The 26409-nt window shown below is 36.9% G+C and overlaps 1 protein-coding gene across 1 annotated transcript; it reads left to right on the forward strand.

Moving 5' to 3' along the window:
• The first annotated feature begins 34 nt into the window (after positions 1–34).
• Positions 35–24751, forward strand: PPP1R42 (protein phosphatase 1 regulatory subunit 42). The gene is given in 11 exon segments (XM_075141707.1): positions 35–3703; positions 11671–11881; positions 14134–14300; positions 14742–14880; positions 17000–17116; positions 21603–21720; positions 23031–23159; positions 24446–24579; positions 24582–24647; positions 24649–24690; positions 24692–24751. Coding segments are annotated over 10 exon segments (1101 nt in total). The 5' UTR covers positions 35–3703; positions 11671–11752.
• The last annotated feature ends 1658 nt before the right edge of the window (positions 24752–26409 follow it).

The raw sequence follows: 26409 nt of genomic DNA on the forward strand, positions 1-26409 counted from the left end.
CTTTTTTAAATTTACTGAATGGAGTAATGCAGCTGTGAGAGACTGGCTTCTATCTCTGTTCACCTGTTGTCCTATCTTCCAGGCTACCTAAAAGGCAAATAGGCAAGAGAAGGTACGGGGTTATGGGAAACGCCCTGCTGGTTGGCCACCTCTAACAGCAGCCATCGGAGTGCTGCTGGGGAAGAGCACGTGAACTGGCCACTTTTTTACCTGTTTTGAATGGATCTAGTAGCTTTATAGAGTATTTCTAGTTCTAATAGCGTGGCACATGCCAATTAACAGTTTTGTTTGCCTTACCCTCCACCTTTATGATTTACTAGCTTTTATCTTACCATCACCTCAGCCTTCTCTCCAAACTGAGAAGTTTCAGCTTTTTCATGCTGCTGTTATAAAGCTGCCACTTTACCCACTCGATCATTTTAGTTGCCCAGAGCCCAGAACTGCCCTGTACTCAAGGTTCGGGTGCACCAAAGTTTTATAGAGGCAAAATAGTTCTCCCGTGTTCTCAGTACCCCTCCTGGTGACACCCAGTGTTTGGTTGGCTTATTTGGTTGCTGCTGCACATCAAGCTGATGATTTCAAGATCTTAAAAACTGCTTAAGTTTGAACTGGTAGGTACAACTCTGGAAAACACTGTGTAGGCATGGTTCAGATCTTCCCAAGGTGCATTTATCTACATCAAAGCTCCTCTGCCACATTTTTGCTCACTCAGTTTTGCGAGATCCTTTTGGAGTTCCTCACCATCAGTGCGGTATTTGCTACCCAGAAGAGCCAAGTTACCAGCTGAAAACTTTGAGATATTTAGTTATCTCTAACTCTTTGGGGTTTCATCTGATTGACGTGCTCATTTCAGAGAGTTGACCCCAGTGATACTGATTATATTTTACAATGTATTGCCATACTTTTGGACAGTAAAGTCAAATGCAAAATATTGTGCTGTCCTTAACAAAATCCAAGCTTGGATTGTCTTTATAATTCGGTACAATGTCTAGCCATTGCTTCGTATTCTGAATATCCAGAATACTGCAGAGAGAACAGTAACTCAACTGTAGGACAAAAGGACAAACTTTTGAAAGTAAACACATTGGAGGACAAACATTGAATTGCAGCGACTGTAGGGAAGAATGTTTTGCTCTCTAAAGGCTGTACACTGGAGAAGGAGATGGTTTCAGGCCTAGCGCATGAATGATGAGGTGCGGATGTAGGACTCATGCATGCACAATTACTCATTTATCTTGCATATGCCTGCACTGTATCTGACTGCCATATATATACATATATATATAAAAATATATATAAAAAAACCTGAAAATAAGCACTTCAGAAACTTGCTAAATTGTATTCCTGGATTATTTAAAAGTAACTAATAGCAATAGAAACATTTCAAATTTATATGTATATGGTATATCTGAGGTATCTGGTCATATAAAGCAGGAATGCTATTATTTCTCAGATTTTATATGTAGCCAAGATACTTAGGGTACTGAAATTTGGCTTTGAAGTCCCACATAACCAATTAGATTACCTACTCAGTAGATATATTGTTAACTAATCTGTAAAATGTAACATCTTCTGGTTGCATTTGCTTTAGCAATGTTTGTGGATAGTGTTTAACAAAACTGTAAAAAGCTAAATTAGGTGATCAGGCTATTAGGGCCGATTCTTTTCTAAATAATTCTGCATCCAGCAGCCCCCATTTGTACCACTAAGCACCCAGATATTCAAAAACTCAGCACTTACTCAGAGGGAAAATGGGAGTTACTAGATGTTAAATGTTTCTCTAGGTCTCTGACATTAGATGTCTACTGGAGACTGAACCTTTCTGAAGGATTAGCCCTAACTGGGAGTTTTAAGCAATAATCTCGATATACTGAAGAAAGCCAAATTTTAGAAAATGTTTTGGTCCCAAAAGCTCCCTCTGCCACCGTTAGCTACCAGTGTGTGGATTTTGTTACAATCTTTACTCTTACAAGAATCTTTGTATGAACAACCTCACTGAAGTCAAGACATATTTTTGCTTTAGAAAAAGCTAATAAAAAGGCTAACCTTAATCTTTTGCTTTTGAGCAGCGTCACAAGTTCTTTAGTCGCCCCTTACCTCACATTCATGCCAGGCCAGAAGAAACATTCCTAGAGCTTTTCATAAATTATCTTTGATGCTAGTACTGGAATAACAGGCAGCTGTGAGCTGGCTACAACAGCTCTGTTCACCATCCATCTTTGATGTTCCCTGGAAAACCCCACAACGTCTCTGTTCAGACCCTATTTTACAAGGGACTCTCTTCTTTTCCTTGCCTTCCGTGGCAGTTTGTGCACACGAGCTCAGATTAAATAGAATGAGTTCTTTTAAACTTGCCATTTAGTAAATGAAGGATAATTTTCTTGCATTTCTATCACTTGTGCCTTTATAAAACTTCAACTGCGTCTGGTTTTGGATTTTTTTTTATCTTAACCTGTCTACTGTTTCATGAAACTTCAGTGTGGCAGGCTACTCCTGCAGATATAGGAGCTTTAGAAGGTATAAGGTTGCCGTGAACTTGGGTACTGGATCACTCCTGCACAACGTAGTACATTGCCCCAAGGCATACAGTGTTTCTATAGTACTCCTGCATTTATTATGAACTGTAATGCCAGTTGATTATTTAATGTTATTAAAAAATGCAAGAATCCAAGATGTAAAGCTAATGGCTGACATGTTACTATTTTGTTTATAAGGTTAAAAATATACTAAATATAAGTAAATATTAATTATCTTACTTATTTTCTCCCCTTTGCTAAATTTTGGAAATTATTTTATTTTAGGTCGGTGTTTTAAAATAAGCTTGGTATGTTACTTTCTCTTTGATAAACGTACTATTTATTTTATCTATTTTTATTGCTGTGCCCCAAAAAGTCCAAATCAGAATTGGACTCTCATTATGTTACTAACATATAATTAACATAATATGTTTATATACAATATTTAAAGTATTTCTTGAAATCCCAATATAAAAGATTTTGCGTATCATATCATAAACTAGGTTAAGATAAAATGATAAAAACAAATACTTTCAAAAGTACAAAACCAGACAAAATTTAAATAGTACAGAGTTAAGCTAGCATCATTTTAAGGGTGCAAGTCCCTAAGAGGTGAAAATGATTAAAATATGGGGTGATAATACATAAGATTAATTGCATGCACGTAGAATTTTTTTCTGGTGTCAAGTCTTGAAGAACTGACATCAGAGAGTCTCCAGTTAGTTGAAGGATTTTTCTGGAATTAAAAACAATTACGCTAAACCTTTAAGGAATTAATGAAGTATCTTGTTCCTCAGGGTGTATTTTTTATGAGCTGTAGTTTTACTTTTCAGAGCCTAGGAATAATATCCACAAGGAAATATGTAATTTAGGAAAGTTAATTTTGACCCTCAGATGAAACTTCTAACATATGAAATATTTGCTGTGACGTTTGGTTTGTTTTTAATTATAAAAAATTGCTTCATACAGGGCTTTCTGAAAACTACAGTATTCTGGGAAGTAGCATGGTCCAGTGGATAGGTCATAGGACTGCATCTCAGGAGAATTGGGTTTTCTTCCTGACTTTTCACAAACCGGGAGTGCATAAACTTTAGCAAGGCATTTTTGCCAGAGCCAGTGTCTGTTTTCCTCTATGAAATAAGAAGATTGATCATTAGCCTTTTAAAAATACAGATGAAAAAGGGTATGTAAGTATTACCATTTTTATGCATTAAAGGTCATCGCTACATCTCCAGTTTGTCAGACATTACCACCTTAAATAACAATTTTTAATAATGCTGTTAGCAAAGAACGTTTACTCTGTTTTGCATAGTTTGTCTGTTTAGACCATCACTTAGATGAGCCCTTTGAGGGGATTATAAATATATTGTTTTAGGAGCTCTTCATTTTCAACTGAAACATGCATTCAACTCCTATGTAATTTGTCCATCATTTCCTGTGTGAATTTCTGTTTGTTTTAGAGCCGATTACCTTAGGGCTTGTGTATAACTGCAGTGGCACTACTTTATTATAAAAGGAAATTAATTTATGTGCCTGCATCTAATGGCATGCAATCTTTAGTAATTACAACCATCTGAACTTTCTTCTCCAGCTGAAGACAAGTTGCATTCACTTACTCTATCATTTGAGGTTAGAATTAAGCTTATATTTTAAATCTGTCTCTAAGGGAGGCATTTTCAGTCTGAGTTCCACAAAGCCGGAAATATAATTGGAGAAACCTAAAGGTACTAAAATGGCAGATATTCTTCCAACTTAAACAAGATGTATGTATTCTATATGGTGATACAAACTCCAAACTAGCTCCTCATTATACCAAGTTTTTGTGGAACATCTTCCTTTTCCACTTTAAAAATTCTTCTTATGACAACTAGGTAAAATTCTGAAAGTGGCAAAAATGGTTTAACACAAATACTTTTGTAAAACATCAGCCAGGGACAAGTAACATGTAAATAACAACTTACAATTATTTAAGAACAAAGAAGAATCACTGTGTGAATACTCAGATTTGCTCTCTATACAGTGTTTGACAAAATAACGCTGAGATACCAGTACATCTTCTGACTGTTTCTGAATGATAGCCGCATATAATAATTTTTACTTTCTTTTCTTGGTTCATCTGTCAAACTTCATTTCAATATTTGGAAAGCTGTTATTTTCTCTATGGTGAAAATTATAAAAGTGTGTTTTGAATTATTTCTTATTGCTCATCTTTGGAGACAGAATCTTGCAATCAACATTGTAGTCTCTGCTGGATGTAAGATACAATGTTCATAAAAAAACATTATAAACACTATAAAGATAAAGTGTTTGTCCTAACAAACAGATAATTTTCTAATAACTTAACTTTTACTTCCAGGCTCTAACAGATTTTAATGCTGGGAGATGCAGAAAGGCTATTTCACTTTTTGGCATCTGCTAATAATATTAATGATGATAAGAGTTTTGTATTAATAACAGACCTTGAAGTTTTATAATAATAATTATCCACATAGGCCTTGTCTGGTTATTGGACATATTTTAACTTGATTTTAGTTGTATTTGCAGAAATAATTTTAGGAACTTTTGTAACAGCCAGCCTGTTATCTATCTTATTTTAATCATGTTAGTGGTTTTCTATCTTTGCTCCAGCTTTGCTTAGGCTTGCACAGTTCTGTTGCTATGAGCAGTCAGTATGAGCAAAAGTGTTAATCCAGTCATGGAAGAAGTGACAAGGTATAACCAGTGAAACAGCAGTAGCATGAGACATGAACTGTACATGGTCAGTGAGGAGAAGGCGGCACTGCAGGGACAGAACTCCAGTCCAGTGCTTCTTCAGCACAGGGAAGAAAAAGTAGCTTAGCTTTGAACGCGTAATCTGCATGCACGAGATCCTGCTCAAAAATATCAAGAATCAAGAGGTGTTGTCAAGTAGTTGTCATGCAACAGAACAAGTCCAAGAACTTGAAGTACTGCATGGAAGGCTAGGGCTTTACATAAGTAATTATTCCAGGTACCTGTCTCACCTAAGCCACTTCCAGCATAGAAATACAAACATGTAGAGTTATGCTGCAGTACACCTATTTCAGAATAAGTTTGACATGTGGACAAAACTGAGGAAACTACATATTTACCAGAACTATTATTCATAAGCAGCAAAAATAACGATGCCCTGTCTCCTGCAATATCTTATTCCCCACTGACTGTAACTAAAAGGTTAGTGGGTCATAGCTGGAGTTCCCATCCCCACGTCTGTAACAGGCCCTCCACGCTGCTCCAGCTCTCCCTTCTGCCTTCCGGGCCGTGGTTGAACGAAGGCTGTCGGATTTCCGAGGGAGGCGGGCTAACGCCCACCCGCCAGATAAGCAGGTAACTGTTTAGGGCACGCTTCAGCCCCTCCCTCAAATGAGGACACTAGGCTAGGAATCTTTTTTTCTAGCCAGTTGTTGAATTCTGTAAAAAATAGTAGAATTTATTCCCTTCCTACACCTGTCCCTTTTGCCAGTTTTAGCCAGAGTTGGCTTGATGGGTTTAAAAGTTACTAGGCAGTATATACAGGCAGAGACATCAAGAACAGATAAGCACCATGTCCTTAAGAAACCAGGCTGACAACATCAGATTTAATGGATCATAGCTTTATTTTTCAGACAAAGACATTTCAATACAGATCTCTGCAAGTTTATTGAAATTAAAGCACTATTTGCTCTGCCCTATGTTTTTGAGAACGTTATATTTGCTACCTTTGAAAACATAAAAACCAAAACAAATTTAAATTCAGTGGAAAAAGTTGTTTCAGACGTATTTTACATATTAAAAGAACTATACTGAAGCAACTGTATTGATTCCCTTTTATATAGCTGTCTAGCCACAAAGAGGAAGGCAAGAGATACTCAGGAAAAAGTCTGACTGAATAAAAAGTTTGAAACCTGACCCTGAAAAAGTTTGTCAGAAATTGTAAGGCTTGAATTTAATGTTTTACAATTAGAAGTGTATCTTTTAAGGATATTTGTCTTATTCATTATATGACATATCCCCCATATAGAATATACGCAGAAATAGCTCTATGCAAAATGCATGGTAGCGCTTATGCAAGGGAGGCTCTTAAGGTGTTTTATGTCCTTAGAAGTAAATTTCAGTTCAATCTTCCAATCTGGAACTGTAAGAAATATAGTCATCGATGATTTTACACAGGTATTTCCAACAGTTTTTTTGAAGATAAGGACTTTTTGTACTCAGCCAAATTACTGCCATCCTGGAGAGTACACAGATGATTGTTTAATACTCTGTGCCACCAGATGAGAATCCTCTTTCAAATCTTAATGAATAAATACTCTCTCTGAAACTTCTCATAGCTTTTTCTGCCTTTAAATCAAATTACTAACAGACAGCCCTAGACACCTGCAAAATCTACAGCCATGAGGGAGAGCAAACTAAGTCCAAAATTAACTTTCAGAATATTAACATACTTTTTTTACAGAAACATTTCCCAGGACAAGCAGCTCCAGGGCATGCTCAGTTTGGATTCCACCACAGAAATAAGGACATCTTATGATCTTTTGTATCCTCAGAGAGAAGGATATAGGAAATTTGAGGTTAGAAGGATGGGACTCTTTATACCTTGTCTGCATTTCTAACAAAGGTCAAAGCGGAACATGCTTGCTCGTTACATTTTGTGCCATTTTTCCTATAAGAGAAATAAAGTCCTAATCTTGGTTTCATTGGAAGCAATATATTCTGTCACTGACAAGCTGATGCACTTTTATGTTCCAACACAGCTAGCACATAACATGTATGAAGTTTTATTGACTTCAGTGAGTTATTCATATGCTTAATTGATAGAATCACACAATGGTCGAGGTGGGAAGGGACCTCTGGACAGCATCTGGTCCAATGTACCCACTCACGCAGGGCCCCTTAGAGCTGGTTGCCCAGGACCATGTCCAGACAGCTTTTGAATATCTCCAAGGAAGGAGACTCCCCAACCTCCCTGGGCAACCTGTGCCAGTACTCGGTCACCCTCACAGGGAAAAAGTGTTTCCTGATGTTCAGAGGGAACCTCCTGTGTTTCAGTGTGTGCCCATTGCCTCTGGTCCTGGCACTGGGCACCACTGAAAAGAGCCTGGCTCCATCTTCTTCATTCCCTCCTATCCAGTATTTATATACATAGATGAGATCCCCCTGAGCCTTCTCTTCTCCAGGCTGAACAGTCCCAGCTCTCTCAGCCTTTCCTCATAGGAGAGGTACTCCAGTCCCTTAATCATCTTGATGGCCCTTTGCTGGACTCTCTCTGGTATGTCTGGGTAAAAAACTGGCTGGACGGCCGAGCCCAGAGAGTTGTGGTCAACGGAGTTAAATCCAGTTGGCGGCCGGTCACGAGCGGTGTTCCCCAGGGCTCAGTACTGGGGCCCGTCCTGTTCAATATCTTTATGGATGATCTGGACAAGGGGATCAAGTGCTCCCTCAGTCAGTTTGCAGACGACACCAAGTTGGGCAGGAGTGTTGATCTGCTGGAGGGTAGGAAGGCTCTGCAGCGGGACCTGGACAGGCTGGATCGATGGGCCGAGGCCAACTGTATGAGGTTCAACAAGGCCAAGTGCCGGGTCTTGCACTTCGGCCACAACAACCCCATGCAACGCTACAGGCTTGGGGAAGAGTGGCTGGAAAGCTGCCCAGAGGAAAAGGACCTGGGGGTGCTGATTGACAGCCGGCTGAACATGAGGCAGCAGTGTGCCCAGGTGGCCAAGAAGGCCAACAGCATCCTGGCCTGTATTAGGAATAGTGTGGCCAGCAGGAGCAGGGAGGTGATCGTGCTCCTGTACTCGGCACTGGTGAGGCTGCACCTCGAATCCTGTGTTCAGTTCTGGGCCCCTCACTACAAGAAGGACATGGAGGTGCTGGAGCGTGTCCAGAGGAGGACAACGAAGCTGGTGAAGGATCTGGAGCACAAGTCTTATGAGGAGTGGCTGAGGGAACTGGGGTTGTTTAGCCTGGAGAAAAGGAGGCTGAGGGGAGACCTCATGCTCTACAACTACCTGAAGGGAGGTTGTAGTGAGGTGGGTATTGGTCTCTTCTCCCAAGTAACAAGCGATAGGACAAGAGGAAATGGCCTCAAGTTGCGCCAAGGGAGGTTTAGATTGGACATTAGGAGAAATTTCTTTACTGAAAGAGTGGTCAGGCCTTGGAACAGGCTGCCCAGGGAAGTGGTGGAGTCACCATCCCTGGAAGTACTTAAAAGATGTGTAGATGAGGCCCTTAGGGACATGGTGTAGTGGGCATGGTGGTGTTGGGTTGACGGTTGGACACGATGATCTTAGAGGTCTTTTCCAACCTTAATGATTCTATGATTCTATGTCCATGTCTCTCTTGTACTGGGGAGCCCAGAACTGGACAGAGCACTCCAGGTGTGGCCTCACCAGTGCTGAATAAAGGGGCAGGATCACCTCCCTCCACCTGCTGGCAATACTCTAATGCAGCCTAGGGTACCATTTGCTTTCTTTGCAGCAAGGGTACATGGCTGCGTCACATTCAATTTGGTGTCCACCAGGACCCCCAGGTTCTTCTCTGCAAAGCTGCTTTCCAGCTGGTCAGCCCCCAGCCTGTGCTGGTGCCTGGGGGTGTTCCTCTCCAGAGGCAGGGCTCTGCACTTCCCATTGTTGAACTGCATGAGGCTCCTGTCAGCCCATTTCTCCAGCCTATTGAGGTCCCTCTGGATGGAAGCATGACCCTCTGGCGTCCCTGCCATTCCTCCCAGTTTTGTGTCATGAGCCATTAATTCATTCATTTAAAAAGGCACCAAAAAGGTTGATATAATACTGATTTAAAAAAAAAACAACTCCAAATTGGAATAATGTTTCATCATAGAAAAAATGTATTAAACATTTGCTAACTTTTTTTTTATAAAGCATTGAGTGGATACTGTATTTAGCAGCAATTTATTAAACAATGAACCCTTCTAATTTAAGCACAGGGGAAATGAATCCCGTAATTTTGATTTTGACAATAATCATGCTCACAAAAATGCCTGGCATGCAGGAAGAAAGGGTAATACCAGATGGAAAACCTCCAGATAAACAAAATTTAAGAACACATAGCACTATAAAGATATTAATAAGGCAATGAGCTCTTCATAGGGGAGATTTTGTTCAAAGACCATTTGCATCAGCAGGTTTCAAAGTTTCCTTCTGGGATATTCCCCTGTTGCGATTTCCTCTTCTACAGACCCCTGAGGCGGGCTGACAGGCCCCAGCCAGCTGAGCGGCCACCCTCGCTGCGGGACATGCCTGTGCCCCTGACCTGTGGCATAGCAACCCTCTTTGCCTCAGAGGCGAAGCCAGGCCCATGACTGCAGGCTAAAACCAACACCCACTCCCCCACCCCAGCTCGCCCTTGTGGACACATAAGGGGTCCAGCCAGGCGAGACAGGGCCACTAGCGAGCCCGAGCAGCCCCTTCCCCACAGGGCGCCTCAGGCCGCTTCCCACGGCCGTTGAGACGACGCCGTCGAAGAACCCCGCCCCCTGCGCGCCCCACGCGAGGCCGTGTGCGGGAACCCCGCCCTCCCCCCGCCTGTGCTCCCTCCTCAACGCTGATTGGGTGGGAAGGGCGCGCGCCGCAGCCGGCGGCGGGAGCGTTCGGCCTCCTGGGCTGTTGGCGTGTGGTTGCCGCGGCAACCAGGGGCGGCGGGGGAGCTCGCGCCTCCTCTCTCTGCCCGCTGTCCCGCTGCCGCGGCCGGGAGGTGAGGGGGAGAGCGGGGTCGGGGCAGGCCGTGGGGGTCTTACCTGGGCCGGCTGGGGGAGGGATGGTTTCCTCATGGGACGGACGTCGGGAGCGGATCCTGCCTCTTCCTTCCTGCCCCCTTACCTGTCCCTCTTGGCTTACGGGCAGCGACATCAAAGCAGCCTTCCCACGGGTTGTGCTGGGTGGCGGTTGGTCCTTGTCGTTGTCAAGCCTTCTGCTGGGGTGAGGGAGACGGGGACGACAGAATCAAATCACACGGCTCTAGGAGCTGAGGGATCGAGAGAGTCCTGCCTCACGGGAAGCCCCCGCGCTGGCAGCCACGCTTTTGCTCTGCTGTTACTGCTTGTTTTGGAAGGTCTAAGAGAAGGCTCTGAAAGGTACTTTTATGTAAAAAAGCAAGAAAGAAGCACGCTTCTCAGTAAAAAAAAAAGGAAAAATGTCCTTTCAGCTTTCCTTCTTCCCCCACCTTTAAAAAAAAAGCAAAAAAACAAAACCCACATGGATAAGGGGGAACTACTGAGCGCCAGCCTTGCTTAGTAAGTAAGGAAGTTTCTTCTGTCTGTACAGTTTCAATCTTTACTGTTCCTCAGTTTCTAATAAATGTAATATTGGCAAGGAGGATTCTCCGTGCCTTGGTTTCTGTGGCTGCATGAGTTTTAGTATTGGGATGCTTTTTGCTGTCTCCTCAGTTGTTTTGATGCACTGATGCGGGAGGATTATGTACTGGCTAAAAAAGCAACCTTTTTATTCTGAGTTGTTAAGTTATATTTGTTAGGGTATTTTTATCCCCAGACTGTTTACACATCCCCAGACTGTTTACACATCCCCAGACTGTTTACACGTCTTGCCTTCTTCCCTCCCCCCCCAATTCCCCAATTTATAAGCTCACTTGGAACAATGGCCAGAGTTTTTAAAAAAAATTGGTTTTGTTGTGAGAGCCTCTACAGTATGCCTTAGTGCATAACAAATGCACATGCAGTTGTGTGCATGACAAAAGGACTGTGTAGATGTATAGAGTGTACTGTAGCTTTATACCACTTTTCACAGCCTGTAAAACCTATTAGAGAGTGATGTGTTTTCTAACTAATAATTAGGTTATGAGCTGCCATTAATTAGTTATGTGTGATGATTACTTATGCTGTGGATCATTGTGCTCATATTTCTATATGAAAAATTATGACTAGGGTACAACCTCCTTAAGCACACTGAAACAACAAATCAAACATAACAATGTATTTTAAATGTTATTTAATACACTAAAAGTTTTTAAAAATGACAGCAAGGAAGGGGTAGGTTTTTATAAGCAGCAAAGACTATACATAAATGTGTCACTGTAAGCAAAAAGGGAATTAGTGGAGAAACATCAGATCTGAAGTATACATGTAAGCTTTGTTGAAGATCTGGGATACAAGTAACATAACATTTTCCTTTTTGTTTTTAAGGTATTTTATAAAACTACTTATAAAAGCACATGGAATACGCTATTAAAAGAAGTGGTAGAGCAGTTTGGCCTATTACAGAATTATGGTTCGACTAACAATGGACCTAATTGCTAAAAGCATCAGTCACAAGAATCGCAATGAAGAGGACTTTGGACAGTATCTGCGAAAAATAACTCATCTGAATTTATCAGATAAAAATATAGATGCAATTGTAAGATTTATTTTTCTTTATTCCTTTTAACCTGGCTACTCAAATGTTTTGCAGTTACTGTTATGATGAGTTGTTTATAGTTGAGGAGACAAACAAGCAAAGCCAAGTTTCTGTTTTGTAACAGCTATATTATGTTTTAACATTTTTATTGACTTGCAATTAAGCCTTAATAATACATCTGTTTGGAAACATGCTTCAGCATTCACTCCTGTTATTGTGTGGAACACTACTTGTATGTAAAAGTGTTTAATGGATTTTAAATGCGTGTGCATTTGAAATGTGAAAATAATCTTTCAGCTGTAACTTTTCATATAAAACATCAAAGCGGGTGACCGTAACTCCAACAGCCTGCAGGGTTTCTTATTATCAACCTGACACTTTTTCTTTATGTGGCAAAAATCCTGTTGAAGTGTTTTACTTACCTGAAACTGTGGAAATATATATAATCTGTGTAGCAGACAAGAAGGATATTATCAAGACACTAACTAATTTTGCCATTGATTAATTAAAATAGAAAAACCATGTAAGCAATTACACAAGGGAGATGAACACGTGTTAAAGTGAAGTATTTTTTTGCAGTATTTCACAGAACTATTATAGAAATCTGCAGCTTTAAAAAAAAAACAAAACAATTTGCTATTTTGATTATTTCCTACAGTTGCTACATAGTAAAGGAGCTTTCAGGAAGTCACCAGAATGGAAATGATAACTCCACTTGCTTACCTCTTTAGCCACTTAAGAAAGAGAATATTTCAAATTAATCATTTAGACCTGACACTTTTCCTATAGAATATAGCCAGGCTGTTGCTATTGAATCAGTAGGTGTAGGGCTTTGACAGCAGTGCTCTAGCCCTATTGAAATCTATCTATCTATAGTGTTCTTGGAGACTTTAGGTCTGAAGTTAAAAATAAAGTTCGTATTTTCAGCAACAGTTTGGTTTTTTATTTTAAGACTTATATTTATTGATGGTTACCTTTATAAAAATGCAAACTGTGGAATAGAAGAAAATGTAAGGAACTAGTAATTTTGCAGATCAGATTTTATTTTTTTTAAAGGAAGTAGTAATGATATGACATACTATTGAGTGCAACACTTATTCTCATTAATGCCATATTTTTTCTAGTCTTGGGAATTTTACAAAGAGTTGTTAACTTGCAGCACAATCTTTTCAATCTATCTGTGATTTATTCCTTAGATTTCAGAGGAAGCCTGAGAAAGGAAAGGGGAGTTCAGGAACAGGATATAAGCCAAGTGAGGTTAACATATTTGGACTGGTGTAGTGGCTTTTTCAAATTAGTCAGGTTAAAATCTACATTTTTTTTTTTTAAATTGCTGCCTGGGGCTTATTCATTTAAAAAATAATCCATGACCTTTTCATTTTCAAAGACTAAACCTGCAAACTTAACCCAGTCCTCCTTCCTTTGAGTTTAATAATAGGAAATTTATACAGGTTTCAGTAAGTCCTGAGTTAATTCAAATCCCCTCAAGATACTGAGCACATTTTGAAATTGCTGAGCCCTGAACAACTGAATTGTTGTGTATGGTGGATTTCTGCTTTAAAAGTGTGATTTCAGTCAAGAAGATTAAATAGCTTGTTCTATGTGAACAGATCCATGCAAGCAAATGGGTTTATTCAGCCCACTCCTAGGAATGTGCACAGCCATAGCGAGTTACTAATTTGATCAGTCCATTTGATTAGGACTGGTTCGTCAGATGCCATAGAGAAGTTTTACAGAAACCTTCATAAGAACATGTGACCTTTTATTTATTTAAGAAGAATACATTCAAAGAAACTTGATATTTGAGTGGAATCTTGGACTTGGAAGTGTATTACAATACATTGAAGTGCAAGTTTTTGTGTAAATCAGTATTCCTTTGCCAAGAACTGGTTTCCATTACATCACTGAAGTTTGATGGAGACAACTACACCAACAATTGTGCTTTTCTGAAATCCATCTGATGAAGGCAGGGAAGGGAATGAAGTCACACAGGATGTGATGTACCTGCTGATGATGGCTGTAGTCCTCAGCTTCTGTACAGAACAGTAATGACAGATTTCAGTCTTAAATCTATGCAGAAGGTGATTACTGACACTCAGTTTTGCTAGGAAAAATAGTTGTTAAAAGTGTTTGTTAAAGATGGAAATGTATAAATCATGTAGCAGAACGCAACTATAAAAACAATCAACAGCTTCCAGAAGCAGGCAGTGAGTAAACTCTATGTAGCATTAATTTGTTATTGTTTATTTCAGGGTGACCTCTCTTTGTGTAAAAATCTGAGAGTTCTGTATTTATATGATAACCAAATCAGTCAAATTCAGAACTTGGACTTTGCTTCAAATATAACACACCTTTACCTTCAGAACAATTGTATTACATGTATAGAAAATCTCTCATCGCTGAAAAACCTTGAAAAACTGTAAGTTGAAAATCATGTATTTACTTTACTAGTAAAAGAATAATTATTACACTAAGAAATTAAAAAATTATGTAGCCAGTAATGTCCTTTCAGCTCTTAAATGTTGATTTTCAAATAAAAGTAATTGCTTATGATTTTTTAAGTGTTCTATGATATAAGTAAAGTGATGGCATATCATCTTAACATATTTATTTGTATTTAAATTATTTCCTTTTTCAGCCATTTAATAATAATAGTAGCAATATATAAAACCCCTAAAAAAACCTTGGATCTGCTAGCTGTATGTTCCACTCGCATACTAGGTTATTTCTATTACAATTTTTCTATTATAATTTCCAAGTATTAGTCAATAATACTTAATTTTTTTATATATATATTGAAGCCTTGTGTTATCTTTTGCTTTCAAAGGATATTAAATCTATTTTGTGTTCTATTCTGCAGGTATTTGGGGGGCAACTGTATCACTGTAGTAGAGGGTTTGGATAAATTAGAAGAAATAAGGGAGCTACATATTGAAAGTCAACACCTCCCTCTTGGTGAAAAGCTTCTGTTTGATCCAAGATCTCTTAGGTCCCTGGCAGTAAGTGCATTTTGAGAATTTCAATGAGCCGTTAATCAGTATATCAGTATTTTTAAGAGAAGTGACTAGGACTTGATCACTATGTGTTTTCCTTTTCTCCCAATTGGTGTCATTCTTTCAAATTCTACCAAGGGACTCCCATCCCAATTCTCATATAAGCAAGGAGTCCAGCAGAATCTACTTCTTCATTTATTTTTCTATGAAGGATGGACATAAGAATAAAAAGAGGGAGGAAGTACAGAAATGTGTGGATGCCCTGTACCAACAGAATGTGAATAAACTAAAAAAGGGGTAGGAATTTATGACAGTTATCTTAGTCTACTTACTTTGTAGTGAATTAGTTTGTTGATATTTCTCTGATCTGATGGTTACATTAGTTTATTTACTGCCTCCTGCATTTCTCTAGAGAATGCAATGGCAAAAGGTGCAAACAGCTTTTTTCCTGGATATTAAGAGCAACACAATCAAAAGCATTCAGTTTTAGTTCTGCAATTTTTCTATGTTGTGTTATGTCAAGATTTCAGGGAAGTCAGCTTTTGAAGTTTTCTTTCAACATGTTAATTTCGCAGTAAACATCAAATGTATTGTTGAAGTGGTTAAAAAAATAGACTTTATTTACTAATAGATGTAGTTCTATACTAAAAAAAAAAATCATCTTGCTGTACCTCCCAAAGTGTAGTCAGGGCTTGATGAGCTTTTTTGGGGAAGATGAAGAACTCACTGCAAAGTGAGTTCTTTTGTTCATGTGTATATCATAAACATTTGACCTAGCTCTAATTCTTGCGGTTTTGAGATTAAGTAATCCAAGACATGTATTGCCATTTTCCTTTAATAGAAATGAGCCATTCCTATGGGAGCACTTTTACTTTGTTCCTTCTGGAGAAATGATGAAACTAAGAGGTTATATAGCTGTAATCTTCCCAGGACAACTCATATACTTCAGTGTTTTTCAGCATCCTGGCCTAGAGTCACTAGCATTTTGTTCTTCGTGGCTTTTATTTAAGGTCTTTTGGTGTGGTGGTTTTTTTTTTAAAGAAACATTTTGCATTCTTGACCATGTAACATCTTTGTGGAAGCTACATGTAAAAACATTCTATTTTTATCCTTCGAGTGCTAAATGTTTGGTCCCTCTTTAAGACATCACTTCTTACTTCATCTTCTATCTGTTTCTGGCTCTTGATGCTGTCAGAGATGAAAAAGCCAAAAACATGGGACCATAATATAGCTCTCTGTGTACCACAAGGAAATCTTTCGATGATGACAATATCATGAATCTTTTGGCTGAGGAGATTTAAGTTTATGCACTGTGTGTTTCAGGATGATACTGGTAATTTCTGCCTGCTATGTAGATCTTGGTCAGATTTTAGAAAGGGGTTACATTTCCTGTATATACCACTGAATAGACATTTTCTAACTATGGTAAATCCCCTATCTAAACTCACTGGATTAGGTGCCCTTTTTCATCTTCTAGAGATACAAGCTTTTTGTTCCTTTTACGTGAAACTACATTAAGTATTTCCTGAGATAAACACCTGAAACACATTTACTTTTTATCTAGAATGTACAGATCTCTCTAACTATTGTCTGTTACAAAAGGCAAAGTGCATTATGTGACTCACTAGTGTTCCAAAGAAGGGGCAAGGATATGTATACCGAGAGGTTTGTAGGATCAAGCCTGAAAGAAAAACAGTATAGTTCAGCTGTTAAGTGAGACTATGTGGGTATCAGATATGGATGACAGCTCTATGCAGTTCAGATGTAACCTTGGAAAAGGCAGTCAATTTCTGTGTCTGTTTCGTACTTCAAATATAGAGTTAGTAGCACTTGCAGAACTCTGTAAGGCATTTGAACATGTTGAGAAAAACAAAAATTCTGTATTTACTAAGAATTCCTGAAATAATTGAGAAATAATCTTACTTTGGTTTGACTTCAAAACCAAAACAAACAGCATTTTAGGACAAGATGCAAGGCTAATATAAACCAATGCGTGAGGTATGTGGGAGTTTTATTTGCATGTTTCTGCTTCATATGCTTGTCCTTCCTTTAAGAGAATTTTCTGTAAGAATTTACAACTTGACATGAAAAAAATAATTTTCTTTTTCTGCTTTTCTTCCTCCAGAAATCTTTGTCTGTGTTGAATATCAGCAATAACAACATTGATGAATTAGAAGAACTGGCGGTTTTGGAAAATCTTTCTTATCTTCGAGCAGTTGACAATCAACTTCAACATATGAAGGTATTAAAATAAATATTTGTTCTATTTTGAATGTGTGATAAGAAATCAGTCAAATTCATCTTTATCACTAAATAGACAAGTAAAAATAAACTTTACTTCTACAGTTATTGAACCTCTGACTTTCCAAGCATGCTGTCTTTTCTCATCCAAAAATCTTGTTGAGATTAAAAATGGAGAACTGTTTATCTAGGATGTCCAAATGTCCTTTAATCCTATGTGAAGTGGCAATTGTGCATGCATCTATCAACTGAGTAGTAAATGCATGGAAGTTATAACTATAATATAATATGTCCAAAACGAAGAGTTAGTGTGTATGTTTTGGCCATCTGAGTGACTATCAGTGGCTTAATTTGCAAAGATGACGTGGCCATTGTTTGTTAATTAACTTGCAATATTTTACCATAAGTTTTTAATTCTCTATTTTAATGTAAAAAAAAAGCTGCTTCTTGGGTATCAGATTATATAGCTGATTTTGCAGCCATTCTAATATCAAAATGACTTTTTGACTATTGTTGCTGGAGTAGTATAAGTAGTAGTATTTGTCATGAAAGCATACATTGAATTTCTTTCATAAATTTCTGCTAAGGAAAGACATGTGTTCATAAGCAAGAACTCTAACTTCCACAGGAGCAGCTAAAACAAATGAAATAAAAGTATTTATGCTCTCCTTTCGCAGTAGTGAATGTGGTTCTAATAGAATGTTCTAGACGTACAATTTCCAGCTTATCTTCTCAAAAAGGAACAGGAGTATTAGCCTTGTCACGTCTCATTATTTTTATAAGTTATGATGTCTTCTACTTCTTGACATAAAGAGCAGTTAAAAAAATAATTTTAGTGTCGTGCTAGTAACTGAATATCAAATTTATGTTGAACAGTATGCTGACACCATCATTGCATGGTGGAGGCATGGAATAAACTTTATAAATGAGTTAAACACTGTTTTCGTTTAATGTAAATCATAGGCAATAGTGTTATGCTTTTTTTTAAATTTATACTTTTATTAATAAATACTAAAAGGAATTGGCTTAAATCATAACCCAAATCACCAAGACAAAGCCTTGCTTAAAATAAATTCTTTCATTACTGGTTTGCATATACATTCTATTTCCTTAGAAAAGTTAACTTTCATTGGTTAGTAATTATTAAAATAACTATTCTTATTACTTCTTAGAACACTTAATATCTTTTACATTAAATTTGGCAGTTCTACTACAGTTACTAATGAGGAGATTTCAGTACTTTGTGTGCATAATCTAGCAATTTTCCAGGTCAATATAGTTTATTTGGACTCCAAATTTTTTACATTTTAATATTAAAAAATGTTGAATGATGCATTTCGTTTTTACTAGAGGATTATTAATGTATTGTATTTCAAGCTGTATTTCTGGCTGGCAGTTGTGATTGAATTAATATCAAAATACAATTCATGTAGGCTTTTGCTGGGTAATTAAAACCATATTGAATGTGTTGGTTACATCAAAATAACAGTAAGCTTTTTAAACTAGGTAGTCTCTCCAAAGCTTCCCTTTTGAGAAGGATTCCTTTTCTAAATAAAACATATTACAGTGATTTTTTTATTGTCTTTTTTCTTTCTTATAAATACAAAAGACTTCAGTTGTGATGATCTTAAAAGAAGATTGTCTTAGCCAAAGAACCAATTATTTTTAAGAATGAGAATGCCAGTTCAGAGACAGCGTTTTCAGTATCTCAGAGGCAAAAAACAGTACCTTCTGAAACAGACTGAGGAGAGGACAAAAAGACTGTATAATTCAGTAACTATGTATATATTATTTAATCATTATTAGAAGTCATTATTTTATCATGAGGAAAACCAGAGTTAATATTTACGCAAATCAATTAGACATTTAGATTTCCATGTAACACAGTCACAGCTTTTGAAAAATAATGTGGTTAGCATTTGAGTTTGCTGCTGCTGCTGCTATCAGTTACACTTGGATCGAGCTCTGGTGAATTTTGAAAGTGACTGTCCTGTGTGTTTTCTAAACAATCTCCAAGTTTTGAAAATATGGAGCAGATAGGGTATTTCTATTTATATTCTTGCAGACCTGTAAAATTAATGGCCATATTGAATGTGTCTAACATACAGTGTGATGCAGCTGGATATCCAACTTTCCAGCTACAGTTACTGTGGTTTAGAGATTACATTTTAGTAGGCTCTACTTATCACTAATACAAATTCTTATTTAAATAAAAAAACCCCAAACGGCTGAAAAAGCAGTAGGCCATGCAAAGTATAAAAACAAAAAAAGTTTTGGGAAGATTATGACTTGTGTGAATATTTGGATAGATAGAGAAAATATAGTTAGAAATACCTATAAAAATCTGTATTTCCTAAGTCTTTAATTTATTCAACCTCTGCCCGATATTGATTATGACAAGAGGATATCACAAAAGATGAATTCATTCGCTTCAGAATCGAGTCAGGAACAAGAGAAAATTATAGATTTTCTCAAATAGATTATGACAGGTAGTCAAAATGGTGACAAATTGCTGTCTGTAGATGTAGTTAGGGCAGTTGGACTAGACGTTTCCGATAAAAAGTGGAGCATACTGGTCAAATACCAATTCTTAAATGGCCATCATTAATTGGTAAGAACGTTATGGCCAGCACTACTGCTGCCTACTAAGGCACTTGCCCTTCCCCCTCTCCCCTGCCCGGTGGAATATAATTTGCTCGTCAGTATTTTGTAGCAGACCTCAAAGTGATAGCATGACATGATCATTTATCAAACGGAGACTGCCCAAAAGAGTGTCTGGTCCCTTTAGTACAGCTTATTGAAAGGCTGGGAAGTGAAAGCACTTTATTGGAGACAGGAAGGCAATGAACAACTAGAGCGTATCGAAAGGGTAATCATATTTCAGCACAGGATTAGTGTGCTCTTAGATAAACATACACTGGAGTAAGCACGTTCTGGGTCATTTATCAAGTAAGTAACAGCTAACAAAAATCTACATGACTCTTTGTATACAGTCATCAAAGTTAAACTGTATACATTTTATTTCAGGAATAGACAATTCTGTGTTGCAAAACTATTACTTGAAAAAATTCTTTCTAGTAAAATCTCGAATACATTACAGATTTCAATAACAATGCCTAAACGCTCAGGTAAGAATAAATAAATACACTTGCTAAATGCTATTTCTTTTTTAATAAGCCAGACCTAAAATACTTTTCACCTAAACTGTTGTGTTTGTGATTAAGTGTTAGCACCTAAACTGTGGGGGTTATCGTATTGGTATTCTGATACATGCTGATAAATCTTTGCTGTGTAACATCATGAGATTTATCAACATTTCTTCACGTGGACTGATCCTCAGAGTTTCTTGCGGTGTTTTATCAGTCTTGCTCCTCACAGAACCAGACTTTTGCCTTGTATTTTTCTGAAAAGACGTTATCATCACTGGATAACAATAGATGATAGACGATATCACTGTCATCATCGATAGATGAAAAATGATACAGTTTGGAGATGTGAGGCTGTTCTGCCACTTCCTCTTCCGTGTGATTTTTCTAAACGTGTATTATATACCCATAGAATATTCCCAGGAGGATTTTCTACCAAGGGAGTAGAGCCTGCAAAACCAGAATTCTCCTTGCTTGCGTTACCCAGGTGATTTCCTAAATTTGAAGGCGCTAAGAGATATCTACATTGCTAGATACTTCATTATTGGGATCAAGCTACAAAATTCTACAGACTTTGCAGTTTAGAATCTGTCACATCACGATTAGTAGACTTTTTCCAAATTATTACAACTGTAGAACATAAATTCTCTCTCTTCTTGTATTCATACAGATTGTTTTGAATCCCTCCTTAAGCTTTTCACACATATAAGGAAGCCTATCAAGAATGACAGTTAAGTGAACTTTTGAAAAGAAAGTATTTCAGAAAGTAGGGTATCTGAGTAGAAAGGACCAATCTGCTAAGCTTTGCATCCTTTTAACTTGAATTTATTGTATTTAAAAGACAGAAAAAATTTTATCTAGGTCATACTGCCCTTGGGTAACCAGACAGAAACCCAGATGGAGAAAGGTATATTTCAAAAATTTCACTATTTGGGCCAATACTATAACTGACCACCCACAGTTATGTAGGGGGGGATTACTGTTTCTCCTGTAAAATACAGTTTTACATGTATATAAAGAGAGAGGCAGTCTACTGTGGTTTTTATAAGTGGGATTGTAGTCGTAATTTTCCATAGCTGGCATTACTGTATCCTTAAAAATGCAGAGTTTTCCAACTGCATCACCATTTCTTCTGTGCAATTATGATATATTCAGGGAATGCTACACACCACTCTGTTTGAAAATGCACATTCTTAATGTGCATATTAATACATGAATATTCTCATTGAAGTTATTTCTGTGTGCAGGATTTGGGCCTGGCTGAACAAATCATGTTACTATGAAATTTTAGTCTGGAGGGGGAAAAATAATCACAATGTTCTGTTCTTGTATCAATTGCAGGATTTGGAGGTTGTATTAAACAAATGGACAAAGCTACGCAGAATGGATCTTACAGGAAACCCCATCTGCCACAAACCGAAGTACAGGGACAGGATTGTAGTACAGTCACGAAGTTTAGGTAAAAAATAAAACCAATAGCTAGTCCCAAAACCCACCCATAACCCTCACTGTTTTAGGAAATAACTGATATATTAATCATTCTTGAATTGCACTATGTATGTAAACACAGTTACTGCCATAGATATTTATGTCAAATGATAAATTTCTAATTTATGTACAGGTGATGTAGCTAAAATTGCTTATGTAATCAACTGCACAAATGTGTTGCTTAGCTTTTGCTATTAGTAACAGTAATCATTTGCTTCATAATAGATGATTGGTCAGATTGTTATAAGACAGTAAGACTTTTTTGTGTTCATGTTCCAGATGTTGTGAAACTGATTTTCAAAGATAAGTTTAGTCTACTTCCCTATCAGCCTGTAGTAGTTTCTTAGGTGTTTTAGTTGTACGGTTACAGTTGTACAGGTCATACCTTACCATGTTTGAATTTGTTATATAACATTTGTCCTTAAACTTAAAACAGTTTACACCTATGTTATGAATATATTTGTTAATCTTAACCTCACTGTGATTTAGTCTACATTATTATTTTGAGACGATTTTAGCGTAAAGGGAAGCAACTTAGTCTTCTATATGTAAGTATTCATACTGTAGAAACAAGTAAAAAAATCTGCTAATTTTTTACTTTTTTGGATAAAGGTGTCATTTATCTTAAAAGTTGTAATTACAGAGCTTGTTTTTCTTTTTTCTGAGGGTACAAACTATTGGCTATTAAGAAAAAGAAAAAGCCTATCTGCACTATGAAAATAACAGTGCCTTAGGACAGTTCTAATGCAACCTAAATTGTGGCCAAATGAGGTATTTCATTTGGTCTGATTCAAAAATGCAGATGCGACCAAGGAAACATAGAGCATAAGCTTTATGGCACCTAAGTGAGTAAAGTTAACCTTAAAAAGCCAAATCTGTCTGTCTGTGTTCATGATCAGTAGGATTCCTTGATTGCTAAGACATGCAGTTTCTATCTCTTAACCTGAATTTCTGCATCTATATATATATTGTGTAAAAGCATAGCTTTTCTTCAAAACTTTCTATAAGGTGCTGCACATTAACTGAATATGAAATACATATTTCCCTTGAAAGTTATAAAAATAATAGATACTTTCTTTTGTAATTAAGACGTGTCAACTCACTCTTGCAGCTTGAATATGAATATCAAGCTGTATTGGGTATTTTTTCTACCAAAAGACTAAAAAGAGCAAAAAAGATTTGAAGAGAGCAAATATAGAACCAGTACACATTACATACAGCTTTGTACAGCCTTTTAGTTAACTTCGGGTGTCACAGAAAATGTTCTCTTCTCTTTGACAGAATCCCTTGATGGGAAAGAAATTAAAGAAATGGAAAGACGGTTCCTAATGAATTGGAAAGCCTCCAAAGCTGCCAGGAAAAAAAACAAAGAAAGTGTGACAAATGAACATGCAGCCTATCTACATTTTTGTAAGCAAACTAATCAATTACTTCATGATTATTTGCAATATTATGGAAACAATAAAATAGCAGCTAACAGTAAATACACTAGGAATGAGACTCGTACTGGTGGTGAGATCAAAACACAGGAGTAGAAATCAAACTTTTCCAATATAAAATTTAATTTCAGCAATAGTTCATGCGGTGTTTTTTTCCTCCTATCCCAATCTCCCAGAATTATAGAAAGGAGTAGCTAATACATTTTGAATGTTTGTAAATATTCATGATTACTTTTCATATTTAAAAAAAAAAACAGTGTTGGGCATTCTAGAATAAATATGCATGAAATACATCAGATTTTTAAAATGTATTTGTTGATACATATTTGATCTGTGTAAATTCCCAGTCCTTTTAAAGGCCTTCACAAGTTACATGCCTAGCAGAAGTAAAAATTTTAAACTTGGAAAGAAAAAAAAAAAGTCTTGGAGGAAAAAAAGCCTTAAACCTAAAAGAAAAGGCAACACATTCTTGAAGTGGGAAAACAAATTTTTTTTGAAACTCAAGCAAAACCTGAAATAAACTTTGAGTTTTTTAAAAAATGGTGGGGTGGGGGTTGTTGTTGTTATAGAGTTGACTGCAGATTAAAACATAAATGACTTAACAGCATGTCTTGCCATCTTACAGGATTTGGAAGCAGACATTAGACTTCAAATTACTCAAAATAGTTTGAATGACCATATTTATAAAATAAAATAAAATAAAAGTGATGGCAGTTACACTGTTGTTTTCAGAAGATAAACTGTGATATGTAACTTGAGGGAGAGAGCATGTTCTTTATAGCCATACTAGCTCAAATTATTAATTCATGAAATCTCATGAAGATCAGTTATTTTTGAAGACATGAAGTAAAAAGCACTCAGCCTGTGAGTCTCAGCCCCGAGAATGTTGCAGTCTGCTTAGTGTTTGGAAGCCACATGTGAATGGCAATGGTTCTGAAAGTAATAGTCTGTCTTCTGAATAACTACCGATATAAGGAGGTGCTATGTAATTGAATTTACTCCCTTTCAAATAACTCTACCTGAATATGAATACCTGCTTTAATATTCACCTTCATCAGTGTTTGCAGCATTTTCCATAATTTCATACAAAGTTTTCCGTTCTCAATTATCAAATTTGAGGCATTTTACCCTAAGGCTTAATACACTGTGTTCTATAACAAGATATATTGGAACCTGTGATCAATCATACTGAATATTAAAATAGATATGGTTTGATTTGGGATATTAAATTAATCCTTTTTTCCTTGTTTTCTGCAGCTGACTTTGAAATACCTTATCCTATTCTTCCCTTTCACTACAGTCACTCTGTGAAAGAAAAAACAGATTTTTTAGTTTTGTCTGAGATGCACAATGTTAAAAGAAAACCTCTGCCAAGAATCCTGGGAAAAAAATAAATCAGATGAAAACTCAGGTATGTTCCTCAGACATCTTCCTCTTAGTTCTGTTGGTTATTGCATGTACAGCTCTTACTGAATCAGTACAAGTACCTGAAGGTAGAATTTCATCTGAAATCAGTTTCAGGGTTTTTTAACCATGTTATAATTGTTGTCTTTATTTCTTTGAAAGACAGGATAGTAGATTTCAGTTTCCGTTACAAATCAGTAGACTAGCTAATAGTAATAACTTTACTCCAGTGTTGCTAGTTTCTGTCATATGCATTTGATTGAATCTTCCACAAAGGTAAAACAATATAGAAGTTAATTTGTGGAAGTACAGTTACTGTCAACAACATTGGTGAAGGTTGATCCTATGCACGCAGTAATATGCTGAAGGAGAAACAATCACTTTTCATCATTATAGCTTATTTCTAGTAGACATGTTCCAGTGTATTATATACTTGATTAGCATTTTCCTGTACCATCAGCTCAAGACCATCAAGATAATCAAGAAAGAAAATCAGATGTATGTGCCTTACAGACATTTAGACATCAGATTAATTTAAACAATTCAGCGTTTAGCATATGTATTCCTTACTCACATAAGCAGCCTTGTGAACTCTAATGCAACTGTTTGTGGAAATAAAATCTGCTCATAGGAATTTGCAGTTTGGGACCTATAGTTTTTCTAGTTTTACCTGCAGCAATAATTTAGATCAGTATTTGGGACCTAATAACACTCCTTCCAGATTTTTAATGCTACTTTTAGCCTAACTGTTTTATTATTTATCAGCTGTACTGGCCAACAAAAAATAATCATTTATGCAATGCATTAGATAAAATAAATAAATAAATTCAACTGACACAGGTATTATTTTATAACTAAATTACTAAATGTAGTGTTTTATTTTACATTCAAATCAGAATTTATTAGCATTAGCAATTTGAAAATTTAACTAGGCAACATTTAATACTATTTTTTTCTTGACAACTTACCACTTTCCATTCCATCAGTTTTGTTCCTACTAATTATTTGTTCTGACTAAAAATAGCTGCCTTTCCCTTGAGAAGGGAAGAAAAATTACAAATCACAGAGCTGCTCTCTTCCGAAGTATATCATTTTTGTTCTTCATATGACAATGGATACATTCCAGTCTAAAAAGAAACTGAACTCGTCATCTATGTGCCCATTCTTGAATTTTTTTCCTGCTGCAGAAGTGGAGAAATTTAAAAACAAGAACTGCAGGAATAATGCACTAGTTAGCACAAAATGGTACTACTATGTGATTATTTTCCAGTGAATAGTCCAGAAATTTACAGGGGTACAGCCTAAGACTCATGCAATACAAACATGCATTTTTTTCTTTTAATTCCATTGTAAAATGAGTTTATCCACATGCTTAGTGTTCTGTCAGCCTGCATTTCATCTTCTTTGCATTCTGTCTTCTGGGCCAGGCTGAATAAAACTACGCTTTTCATTTACCATTCCCTTTAGTTCTAATAAAGGGTGGAACACACATGTGCAGCACCTCCCAGAAAGTTATATTTTCTTCAGTGTAAGAACTTCTGCTATCTCCTTGGAGATAAAGCATTCTGATTCTACTCTACTATGTTAAAAAGCTGTCCAATTATTGAGCTTCTTTGCTTGACAAAAATTTTGCCAGTATTAAGAAGCTGGAGTACAATCCTGGCCCTTTTGAAATCCCTTTTGACCCTAAAAAGGCAAAGATTGCATCTTCCATACTTGATTGGAATAAAATGTCTATATTTGTATTAATTTACATTTGCAAATTAAACAATTTGAGTTATTTTGGGTTTTTTTTTTGTTTTTACTATTAATCTAGA

The sequence above is a fragment of the Calonectris borealis genome, chromosome 2 (genome assembly GCF_964195595.1).
Source record: "Calonectris borealis chromosome 2, bCalBor7.hap1.2, whole genome shotgun sequence".
Classification (NCBI taxonomy): Eukaryota; Metazoa; Chordata; class Aves; order Procellariiformes; family Procellariidae; genus Calonectris; species Calonectris borealis.